This window comes from Ahaetulla prasina, chromosome 1 (genome assembly GCF_028640845.1).
Source record: "Ahaetulla prasina isolate Xishuangbanna chromosome 1, ASM2864084v1, whole genome shotgun sequence".
Classification (NCBI taxonomy): domain Eukaryota; kingdom Metazoa; phylum Chordata; class Lepidosauria; order Squamata; family Colubridae; genus Ahaetulla; species Ahaetulla prasina.
This window is the reverse complement of record NC_080539.1, coordinates 295,547,034-295,559,369: the sequence shown is the minus strand read 5'-3', so window position 1 is coordinate 295,559,369 and position 12,336 is coordinate 295,547,034. Positions and strand designations below refer to the sequence as shown.

At 40.2% G+C, this 12,336-nt stretch overlaps 1 protein-coding gene across 2 annotated transcripts in view; it reads right to left on the bottom strand.

Moving 5' to 3' along the window:
* Nucleotides 1-5,825, bottom strand: part of DGKZ (diacylglycerol kinase zeta) — a 139,946-nt gene extending 134,121 nt beyond the window's left edge. The window contains exon 1 of one of the 2 annotated variants that reach the window (XM_058161751.1): nucleotides 5,341-5,825. In XM_058161751.1, coding sequence (XP_058017734.1) covers nucleotides 5,341-5,402 — 62 coding nt within the window. In that variant the 5' untranslated portion in view covers nucleotides 5,403-5,825. The remainder of the gene's footprint in view (nucleotides 1-5,340) is intronic. The other variant, XM_058161754.1, reaches the window with a different exon arrangement.
* Between the last annotated feature and the right edge of the window lie 6,511 nt (nucleotides 5,826-12,336).

The following is a 12,336-nucleotide window of genomic DNA, read 5'->3' as shown; positions in this document are numbered from 1 at the left end:
AAAAACCCAAATTTTATCTTAAATTTAGTTGAGCTTGAGCATGTATGAAATGGCATTACCTTACATTACAATTAAGCAGTCATTAATAACTGGTGAAGTAGTATCATCCTGTTTACCTCTCTATGATTTTGAAAACATAACAGGCTAATCCATGAACATAATCAAGTGCTATATGCTGCCTGAGAGATTGTAAGACATGTGAGATGTCTCACTGCACGATAGAGTGCCACCTTCCTGTATCAATATTCAGTTGATTTACCCTATATATCTATAGTGTAGATATAGCTAAAGTTGTGAAAATAATGTGGAGAGAATAGAACACAATGTGTCTCACAAGACTATTGTACAAACATTCATGGCTGGCACCAGCTTCAGATTATGATTTTTAAAAATCCTCTAATCACTGACTTCAAGTATACAGGTACTCCTCAATTTAAGACCATAATTGTGCCTGGAAATTTCTGTCATAAGTTATAGATAATCGTAAAGTGGACTTGTAAGCAGCTGGACCTATTTTTACAACCTTTTTTTGTAGCAGTCATTAGGAGAACATGGCAATCGTAAAGCAAATGCCATGGTTATTAAGCGAATGCCATGATCATTAAGTGAACACCATGGTCATTAAGCAAATCTGTTGTTTACTATGAGCTGTTTTTTTCTGGAAACCAGAAGTAGATGCTGGTTTGTGGCAAAAACATTGTAAATTACAATTACCTGACCATTGGACATTGCAAATAGCCGTAAATGTGGGCTGGTTGCTAAGCGCCTAAAATGTGGTCACATCACGGGGCAGCCATTGGAATTGAATTGTAAGTACCCTTTTTTTGATGGGGGGGGTTGTTGTTGTAATTTCAAATGCTTGCTAAACTGCCAGATGTACTGTAAGTCGAGGACAACCTATACTCTGCCTCTAAAATGAGAACATTACAAAATCTTCTTGTCAAACCCTTAGGTACTCCAAAGACAAATACTCCAAACTTATTTACCCAGGACAAAACATTGCGCATAGGAAGAAAGAAGAGAGTAAAGTACAAAATCTTTCTATGTCTCCTTCTTTGCTCCTTGAGAATGGAGTGGTTGGGTTCACACATTGTACTAATCATTAATGGTGGGTAAAAAATCCCATACTAGCTAGGATCACACACTGTGCTAAGCAGTGGTGAAATCCAATTTTTTTTACTACTGGTTCTGTGGCCATGGCTTGGTGGGCATGGTGTGATATGGCTTGGTGGGTGTGACAGGAGAAGGATACTGCAAAATCTCCATTCCCACCCTACTTCTAAGGCCAACCAGAGGTGGTATTTGCCAATTCTCCAAACTACTCAAAATTTCCGCTACCAGTTCTCCAGAACCTGTCAAAACCTGCTGGATTTCACCCCTGGTGCTAAATCAGAACCAAACAAACCATATGATGGCTTAGGACTTTTATCCTGCTATTACTGTTTAACTATAATAATGTTTCCTCTACAACAAATTAAGTTTCCCACATAGGCAAATACATACATACAGGTGAATTATCTATCAGAAAACACCAGACACTTTCTCCTAATCATTGGTGATGTTGATTGAGCATTCATGACTGCAGGAGCATAATCTACATGTACAGTGCAGAAATTACTGCCATATTTAAGTAAATTCTGCAACAACATCCAAGGGGGAAATATGTTCCCAGCCAAAGTGATCTCCTACTTCCACCATAAAAGGAAAGGGTCGATAATAAACAAAATAAGAGCACTCAGAAATATCATGTACTCTATTCTTACTCATTCACAACTGCGGAAAGTAAGGAAATTACCATGACAGAAAGATGCAACCTAAGCAAAAGAGATTGAAACATTTTTTTAAATCCTGAGAAAAGAAGTAATATTTGGAAGTAGCTCTGGCAGATACTTCCCTGATTTACTGGAATATGAGAAAGAGGAGAAGGGGGCAGAGCCAGACTTGCGAGATTCTATTATTTGTAGTAATAACCAATCTCAACAGAAGTAATTCTAGTCCAGTGATGGCTAACCTTTTTACCATCACGTGCATAAGGGGGGGGAGTGCAGGGGGGTCATGTGCATGCATGCCCACACCTATAATTCTATGCACCCCAACCCCCATGCATGCACGCGAGACCTCACCCCCACTCCCCCCGCTTTTGGCATGGTGGGCTCGATAGGCCCATTTTTCGCTCTCCCCAGGCTCCAGAGCCTTTCTAGGAGCCCAGGGAGGGTGAAAATGGCCTCCACCCCCGGAGGGCCTCCAGAGGTTGGAAACAGCCTTTTTCCTGACTTCCGGTGGACCCAGAAGGCCCAAAAATCAGCTGGCCAGTGAGCGCATGCATGCCGGAGCTGAGTTCACGTGCCCACTGATATGGCTCATGTGCCATAGGTTCGCCATCATGGTTCTAGTCTTTCTGTGAAGTTGATTTCCTGATCTGATCCACCTAGTGGTGCTGACAATACCTGTATTTGTGCTGCTAATCATCCCCTCGTGACTAAAGGCTGCTTCCCCACGGGGCTCATCCTATTTTTTGTTTCATTGAAGCCATAATAGAAGTCTAGCCCAGGTGGGTTACTAAAAGTAGTCCTCAACTTACAATTATTCATTTAGTGACCGTTTGAAGTTACAATGGCACTGAAAAAAAAGAAGACTTTTGACCATTTTACATACCTGCATCATTCCCATGGTCAGGTGTTCAAAATTTGGATGCTTGGCAACTGACATGTATTTATGATCATTGCAGTAACCCGGAGCCATGTGATTACCTTTTGTGACCTTCTGACAAGCAAAATCAATGGGGAAGCCAGATTCATTTAACAAACCGTGTTAGAAACTGAACAACTACAGCGATTCACTTAACAACTGTGGCAAGAAAGGTTGTAAAATGAGGCAAAATTCACTTAACAAATGTCTCACTTAGCAATGGAAATTTTGGGTTCATTAGTTGTAAGTTGAGGACTACCTGTATAGAATAACATTAAAAAATGAATGTTTTTCAGCCATCTTGTGATGAACTGGATTTTGCAGTCCTTATCAAGAACAGTTTGTCCCACAAGGCAAGGATAATTCCCATTCTGAAAGCTCATAAAACCTGACTGTTTCAGAAGATCTTTGGAACTTGAGTCGCATAAATTTCCTAGTGCCAGAAATGATACAATGTTTTTTTCTATGATTAATTGAAATTATCAACTGTAATTACATAGCACATTTGTTTTGTTGCGTGCTATTATTACTGTTGCATTAGTTATAGCTTTTATTCACACTTAGAGTCAGATGACTTAAAGTGGTCTAGAAACTCATTTAGTCAATAATGCATGTGGAGAATTAGAATCAAAGGCAGGGACATACCTGAAAGAGGAAGAACAAGAAGGTATACTAGAGTACAGCTAGACAAAATAACAGGAAGAAACTTATGTAAACCACTGAGAATAGATAAACGAAAAGGATTGATTGGCCCTTGCAGAAATTAACCTCTGCTGATTGATTCAAATACTCCTACATTTATCTTCTTAATCTCCTTAAAAAAGAGAAGCAAAGAGGGAGCTCCAGAACAGAAAGCCTTCCTTCATATTTCATCTAGTGTGGTCATCTATCTAATACCAGCATGAGGAAATGCGGCTCCTGAGGACAAATTTGCAAAGTTATTTGAATACGCTGTTTTATTATTGTAGTTCACCTCTTAAGGCTCTTGGCCTACAATATACTAAGATACAATATCCTTGAAAAATGCAAAATCAAACTGTAAAAATCCAATGAAATTAGAATTAGGGCTGAGTTAATGCCTCGGATATTACTTTGCAGTTTACTTAACGTGGATTTATCTGTATAAGTATTTATACGGATGTTTAGAATATGGAGTGAAATTGAATGAAAACTACAGCCTGATATCACTGAAAAGATGGCTTTGTTTTCTCCTACTAAACTTTGTTATTTCAATCCTAAAATATTTCATTAGGCTCAACTAAATGACTTATTCTAATTGTACTTGTACTTGCCCAGGCTGTCTGGGATTGTCTCAAAGCCCTCCACTAATTCATAACTATTTTTGAAAATAACTTTTGTTTTTGAAAACATGTGCCATTTGCATGGACACTCAAAACTTTACATCCAGCCATCCTCAGAGGATCATGGGAAGTGAGAAAAACTACAGCACAGTGTGTTAGCAAAACAGGCACGTTAAGAGAGAAATGAGACTATACTGTATAGTATGTGGTTGGCTATCGAAAAGCTCTGAACATTTTGCTATTTTTGAAGGAGGCGACTGTTTTGTTTTCTTTCTTTTTTTCAATTGGACTCCAGGACTGTGTCTTGGTCTGTGGTTTTCAAAAATAGAAACTATACGCACATCACGGTGTCCTCTTATTCAACATCCCCACTATGTGCACTCTACAAGAGCACCTAGGAAACTCAACACCTGTTCCTTGGAGATAACAGCAGTTTCTGCAACGCAAAAAAAGTCTTTGAGAACTGACTCCTTCCCCTTCATTACCACGCAGAGGCCACAGAGAAAAAAATTTGCTTTGGGAGGAAGAAGTTTGGTGCCCATAGTACCATTCTCTACAGATACCGTATAAGGATGCTCTTAATAATAATAATAATAATAATAATAATAATAATAATAATAATAATAAGAAGAAGAAGAAGAAGAAGAAGAAGAAGAAGAAGAAGAAGAAGAAGAAGAAGAAGAAGAAGGATGCTCTTAATAATAATAATAATAATAATAATAATAATAATAATAATAACAACAACAACAACAACAACAACAACAACAGAGTTGGAAGGGACCTTGGAGGTCTTCTAGTCCAACCCCCTGCCCAGGCATGAAACCCTGCATCACTTCAGACAAATGGTTATCCAACATCTTAAAAATTTCCAGTGTTGGAGCATTTGCAACTTCTGCAGGCAAGTTGTTCCACTGATTAATTGTCAGTGGAACAACTTAATCTTTGGTCGCTTCATTCTGGTAGGGATCCTTAATAAGGATAAGACCCCAGACTTTCCTGCCTCCCCTCCCTCGGAGTTTCTCTCTTTCTTCTCCCAACACTCCGCATCCCACTATGCTTCCATGTGCTAAAGCCCTTCCTGTCTCCAGAGGAACAGATTGCCTGCTTGCCAGCCTGGCCACCCACTCCATGTGTCCCGGCTGAACAGGCCTACCTTCCTACACGCAGCCGGCGAACGGCCCCAAAGGAAGAGGAAGGGAGGTTGGGGGGTGGGTGGGGGAAGAAATATGGCAAGGCAAAGGGCCTTACAATAGCAGGATGTAAACAACAGCTCTCCCGTGCGAGAGCAGACCAGGGCGTCAGCCCAGACGGCAAAAGGAAACCAGCCGAGGCCATCCCCGCTTAAAAGTACCTGGCAGCGGCGCTTTTCCCGGGGGGGCTCCGCGGAACATCCCAAGACCGATGCCACCACATCTGCCCACTTCGGCAGGTCCTCTTCAGAAGGACGAGGCCCCCCTGGTCCCCCTCGCGTTTTTCTTCTTCTTCCCGCCCACGCGGATGGGCTCCGGACTCATCGGCGGCCGTGCAGAGCCTCGCCAGCTCCCTGCCATCGGTCCGGCAGTTCGGGCCAGCGGCTTTGTTCCCACTCTTCTCTCCCCCGTCCGGTTCCTCTTTCTGTGCGCTTCCCGAAAGGTAGCCGCTCGTAGCAAGTAGCCCCAAAAGACGGCCGCGGCCCCAAGCCGTGGAAAATAATAGGCGCGCGCGCACCCCGCACAATTACAGCCCCGAGTCTCTCGGAGGGAAAGCCTTCTGCACAAGCCCGGGCGAGTGAGAACAAGTTCCCGCCGTTACGAAGGCTCCGGGACGAGGGACGGAATCCTCCCCTCAGGACAGTAAAGCCCCGTCCGTCAGAGGCAGCGGGGCAGCCGGGTCCCACGCCCTCTGAGGGAGGAAGGGCCAGTTGGGAGAGGGGCTTTGGTCCTGCCCTCTCGCCACACTAGAACGAAGCGAAGTCTTGTCCAACCTGGCGCCCTCTAAGGCACGGCCACAGGTCCCATGAGCCACGGTTGGCGGGGCTGGTCACGATGCTACTTCTTTTTTTATCCCAGCTTTCTTCCTGGAGCTCAAGGCGGCATAGAACCATCATTTTCATTTTCTTCCCAGTTCTAAACCAACAATTTAAACAGGGGTCTCGAACCTTGGCAACTTTAAGACCTTAAATTTAAAAAATTTAAATAAATAAACCTGTGGACTTCAACTCCCAGAAATCCTCAGCCAGGTCCCCCGAGACCTTCTTCTTTTACACACGCGTCTCTAATGGATTAACAATTTGGGATGGACACCTTTTGAATGGTGTGGGAATAGGAATGGGTTTCCAGAGGGGAAAAAATTGCTGGCTACAGGAACCAAGATCACTACTCAGGTGATCCTGAGGACACAGATAAACCTCCAAATGCTTCAACTACCCTAAAGGATGCAGATTACCAGTTTTCTGCAAGGAATATAAATCCCATTCACCACCATCCAGTCAGAGCTGAAGAAGCTTCTTGGATGAGAAGCCAAATGCCTTCAAAAGAAAAAAACACAAGAAGTCCAGTTGCCTCCTGAAAAAAAGCACCTTTGTGACAACTACAACCTGGATGACAGAATCTCTACAGACTTTTAGTGGGCTAACACTTTTATTTACTTTCCCTGTAGTTTGAATCTATAGGTCAAATTGCAAACTTCCTTGCAATAGTTTCTAAAGGAACAGAGCTGTCTAGCAATTGCAGTGAATTGTGTGTGGCATCTTAGAGACCAACATGTCCAAATGTTTGTTCTGTGAGCAGCAATCATTTGGCTATGCTGTTAATACTGTGACTGTCATTGTCTATGCATACAGTACTACTTTTGAAGTTTTCTTTGACGTCAGTCACTGTTTGCCATTTCCCACCCCCACCCACATTCTTGCATTTCAGCAAAAGAAAGTTTTCCATAAATACCTGAGTTGTAAAGACTTTTTTGTGATAATTAAGGGTGTTTGCTCTTGTAGGAAGTTAGCACCTACCCCACTCCTAGAAGAATGAAATATTTTAGGAAATATTAAAAAGGGCAGAATATTATATTTCCCTGGATGAGAAATGGAGAAACATGTTTTAAGGACAAAGCAGCTCCCTGCAGCTTCCTGCCTCCCCCCATCTTTGTCAATGGGCCAGAGGCAGAAACTCATTCTCCCCATCTTTGTCAATGGGACCATCATCTGCAACACAATAGGACCCATCTAGCAACAGAAACTCACCACATGGAACCTGGGAAGATTACATCAGCCAGCAAGGCTAGCTAAGACCCTCACCCCCTGGGAGTCTGACAACCAATCAGGATACTCTTCCTGTGCCCTGGGAAGTTCAAAGCTTAGAGAGAGCATAAAGCCAGGGTGCGCACAATACCTCACCCTTTTCTGTTCAGGAATTCAAGCCATGTGATACTGACCACCATTAAACCATCTTTCCAAGCAGCCTCCATGTTTCCAGTGTCTTTGTTCTCACTTGGAACTGAACCCAGATGGATGTTTTCTTCAACACTCTCTTAAGAGCATGGAAGGAGGACCTCTTATTCTACCAATTTTATAAATAGGGAAACTGAATTGGAGAGATGGCCAACTCAAACTCATTCAATAATTGTGGCTGTTTCCCCATCTTCCAATATCAACATCAGCCAAAAACAATAGCCAAAACCAACCCACTCAAATGCTATTATTCCCTCAGAGTTACTGTATATTTTCGAACTTCAGAAGAAGTAACCAACCCACTCAAAATGCTATTATTCCCTCAGAGCTACTGTATATTTTCTAACTTCAGAAAAAAAAAGATGTGGAAAAGCTAAAGGACAAAGACATTTTTAGCTGTGTATTTTTAAATTAATACATAACTTTGGGGAAGCGAGAAGAACTGGATGATGATATGCAGAAGCTGAAAAAGCATTCACCCTTTATTCACATGGTGCCAAACCAATTTTGAGGAAACCACCACAGTAACACAACATCTACGCTAGAACACTGTAAATATCCTCTGTGCAAATTATTTCTGGAAAATGGCCAAAAAAAATTCAATGGTTGCAAAATGCAGCAGTTAGAATTCAGCTAGGAACTAGTTCTACTTATCACATCAATTTCACAATATAGTACTTTGGTTAGCTCACAATTTCTTTCTGAATTAAGTATTGCTTGCTCTTTTTTTCCTCTTCAAATGCTTTATCCCCCCCACTCCCCGCCCATCCACTTTATTAATGTTAGGGACCTGGATATTTGAAAGGTTGCCTTCACTCAATTAAATTGATGAAATAAATAAATAATATGTAGACTGCTTGTACATTTCACTTTTCAGTGCTCAGATGGGCCCTTGTTCATTGTCTTAATAACTTAATAACTCAGAGTAATATCAGGTTATGAAATTTTTGTCTCCAAACAATTCCTTATTTAGAAGAAGTAATTTACTTCTATGATTTTCTGTTTGCCACAATTGCTACCCATTGGTTTGGTTTCTGGTTATTTTACGATTTTATGTCTGTTTTGTTGATTTTTATTGCCTTTGGAATATGCCATTCTTTGAGAGCTCTCTACTGGAGTCAAAGATGGGAAATATACAAGAAAGTGAAGCTTCTGCTAACTTTATTTTGCAACCTTCACATAATGAAAATAAATTGAAGTGACATATGTAGTAGGTTGTGACCCCTATAGTGATTGCATCTCCAAGATTTCATAGGATGTTAAGTATACAGAAGAAAAGTAGCATGTGCAGGAATTATGTGATATGCCAAAAATTCCACGTGGAATTGAAAAGCATACAGGAAAGAGATCAAGGAGAAGTAATGGGAGGAAAAAATACACTGGCTGCTTCCAGAAAGGATAATCTGAATGTCAAACCACAGAATTTTATAACCTGCATGTTCTTTTAATGGCAATGGGAAAATAATAACAGCTATTTTCATGCCCTGAAAATGTTCAGGCCTTTTACAGCCTTTCTTCAGATTTCATCAGCATAAACAAAATGGTCAGCAATAAATACCTGCTGATAGTCATTTGATAAGATTATACTTATTTTCATCTCTGGAATCCCCAAACATAGGATTCACATATGTAAAACTTGAAATGCTATTGTTTTTTTTATGTTCTTGGATGTTATATACAAAAGACCCTTGTCAAAATTTTCTGTCAAATGAATCTCCATACCCCTACAAAAATACATCCAAGCTGTCTAGGTTTCTGGCAGGTACAGAGTAGAATATAAAGAAGCAGCAGTTTAAAATAAAAAATATTTTTCTGGTCTTTCCACTATAATATACAGTCATCATTTCAACAATATCCCAAATAAGAATGAATAATCTGGGTGTTTACCCAAAGCTAAATTATAATTACACCAAATCTTCAATTCAAAACCCTCATGGGTATCAGCAGGAAAGATAGTGGGGAGTAAATTACAAAATGTTGGTGAAGATGTGATCAGATAAATGCGATGATTTACAGGTAATCCTCAATTTACGACCATAATGGACCCTGCCCATTACAGTTGCAAGCCATGACGATTGTTGAACGAGGTCCTGATGGGATCAGCTCACTTAAGAACCTTCATTCTTCCCCTCATCCTCCCTATACAGTGGAGGTTGTATTCCAGATGTGGACACCATTTAGGAAGTGGTCCAGATTAACTGTGGCTGCTCTGAAATGGCATCTGCTTCTGCGATGAGGCTGTACAGTTTCCATTGTGTGAGAAGGTTGTGCAGCGAAACACCTGGTTCCAGAAGGAGATCTATAACATTGAAAAGGTAACCGGGAAAACGTAAAAGGTAACATTGAAAAAGGTAACATTGAAAACGGGACCGCCTACTGCTTCCAAATACCTCTCACCGACCCGTGCGCTCCCACAGAGAGGGACTCCTCAGGGTGCCGTCAGCTAGGCAGTGCCGTCTGGCGACACCCCGGGGAAGGGCCTTCTCTGTGGGGCTCCCACCTCTGGAACGAACTCCCCAGGACTTCGTCAACTTCCGGACCTCCGAACCTTCGTCATGAGCTTAAAACGCACTTATTCATCTGCGCGGGACTGGATTAGATTTTAAAGTTATTGGTTTTAAGGGGTTTTTTATTATTTATATTGTTTTTAAATTAGGCAATAGAATAAGTTTTTTAATTGTTGTTTTTTAATTTGTATTTATATGTATTTTAACTGCCTGTGAACCGCCCTGAGTCCTTAGGGAGATAGGGCGGTATATAAATTTGAAAAAATAAATAAATAAATAAATAAGTGACCAATTGGTGACGGGATGGGGAGGAAGGGGTAGGATTCTTGGGCGTGGGAGGCAAAACAGGACTTACAGAGTCCTTACCCTATGTTATGCAGCAGTCATAATGTAGGGTACAAGTTCTAAGTTCATTCTGTTCATTCATTCAGCTATCACAATTTCAAACCGTTGCTGAACAAGCAGTCATTAAGTCGTGGATTACCTTCATATACTTGCATCAGACATATAGCACCATTTATGTCATAATGTCACCATATATGTGTTATTTTTACAGCATCATAGCAGTTTTCTAAAGATATCACTGATCAGATAGAAACAGTAACTTCTGTAATATTCTGCAATGGCTACTGGCTCACAAGACTGTTTCAGGCTTGGTATCGCATGTCAGTTATATCTAATGATTTTTTAAAAAGCTATTGACAGTATGTAGTGAAACAGAATTTGAGATTCTTACACCTAACTCTCCAGAGAAGTGATAATTGCATAACATCATGGTATCACACAAATTTTAAAAAAATTGACATGCTCAAATATTGTTCCTTCTTTCAATTATATTCAGTGGTCTGTGGTAGTATCCTTGAGAGACAGGAGGAGAAAAAGCAGCAGCCAAGGCAATGGTCAGATAAGAGGCATTTATCTGACCACAGAAGGAAAGGTTGTATGAAATGCATCTCAGAAGAGACCTTTCCTAGCTCCCTGGAAAGTAAAGGCAAGTGGAGAGAGGTGTGTTTTCAGATTTGCAAGATTATTGTTATAACATTACCAAATAGTGTTAGTATTAATGGTATCAGTCTACTACTTTAAAGGGCTGGTATACATACATACATACATATATACATACATACATACATACATACATACATACATAGTGTGTGTAAATGGCTGTGTGTGCAAAACATTCTTGTATAAAATTAAATGGAATTGTGTAATTTGAAGTTTAATGCATTTGGAGAACTCTTTGAATCTTGTAGGAACCAAACGACCCTATGTGGGTTTTTTTTTTCATACGAACCAAGCCATCATATGGTCTGTTTGATTGGATATAGCATGTTTTATGAGTCCAGTAATTATGCTTTCTTAATCTGGTTTAGATGTTCTATGAATCCAGCTGTTTTGTATTAAAAATGGTAAGTCTACCTTGCAACCAAAGCTTTGAGCATAATATAACTAACATATATATCAATAATATATCATAATATATCTAATAGCATTACATCATTGTTCCTAGGTCAGTGGGATGGAGTGCAAGGTTCTGTAATTATGACACCTCATGCTAATCAAATCCTTGATTAAAAAATAATAAGGGAGTACATATACTCCAAACTAAGCTTCAGATCACTAGTGAACCTGAAAAAATGTGTCCTCTGTATGATGCGACAGTTTTGCTTCTAGTCCAATGCTTTATTTGTAAGACACATCATTCTTAGACTTCAAGGGAAGTATAAGTGGACTGAAGATGACTCCATAAGAGTGGAGCTGAGGACTGCAGTGGAATGAGGAGCTGGGAAATAGATCAGCACCTTGGAATTCCTTTCTAGTGTAAGGAGAGGACCATAATTACCCATAAGTGCTCCATACAACAGCTCTCCACTAGGATACCATAAGGCAGTGATCTCTGGTGGATTTTAGAGTGCTGTCAGCCCAGAAATCATTATCGTTACCAATGCTGCAGTTCAGAGCCTTTATGGACATAGGTTCACATGTTTCCTTCCTTAATCTCTTCTGGAAATTGCTTGTTAATGACTTTTTGGATATTAAGAAAAGCAAGTTTTGTTATAGCAAGTGGGTTTCCTTCTATCCTTGACAAAAGAAGTCTAAGAACTTGAAAAAATATTTTTTAAAAAAAAATAAACAGCAAAACTAGAACATTGGTTTTGAAAAGTTATAAATGGATTCAAGAAACAGACAAGCTTAAATATTATAATAGGAAGGAAGAGAGACTCATTAATACAGAATGAAATAAAAATATCTGACTTTGAAAGAATGCAAGGATATTTGGAAACAATGTGCTCAGAAATTACTCTTCAGATTATCTGTTATTATAAAAATGGATTTAGAGGAGGTTATAGAAGAGGAACAGATTTTATCGAACTAAACAGAGGCTGATTTGAATATGGAACTAAAAGTGTATTTA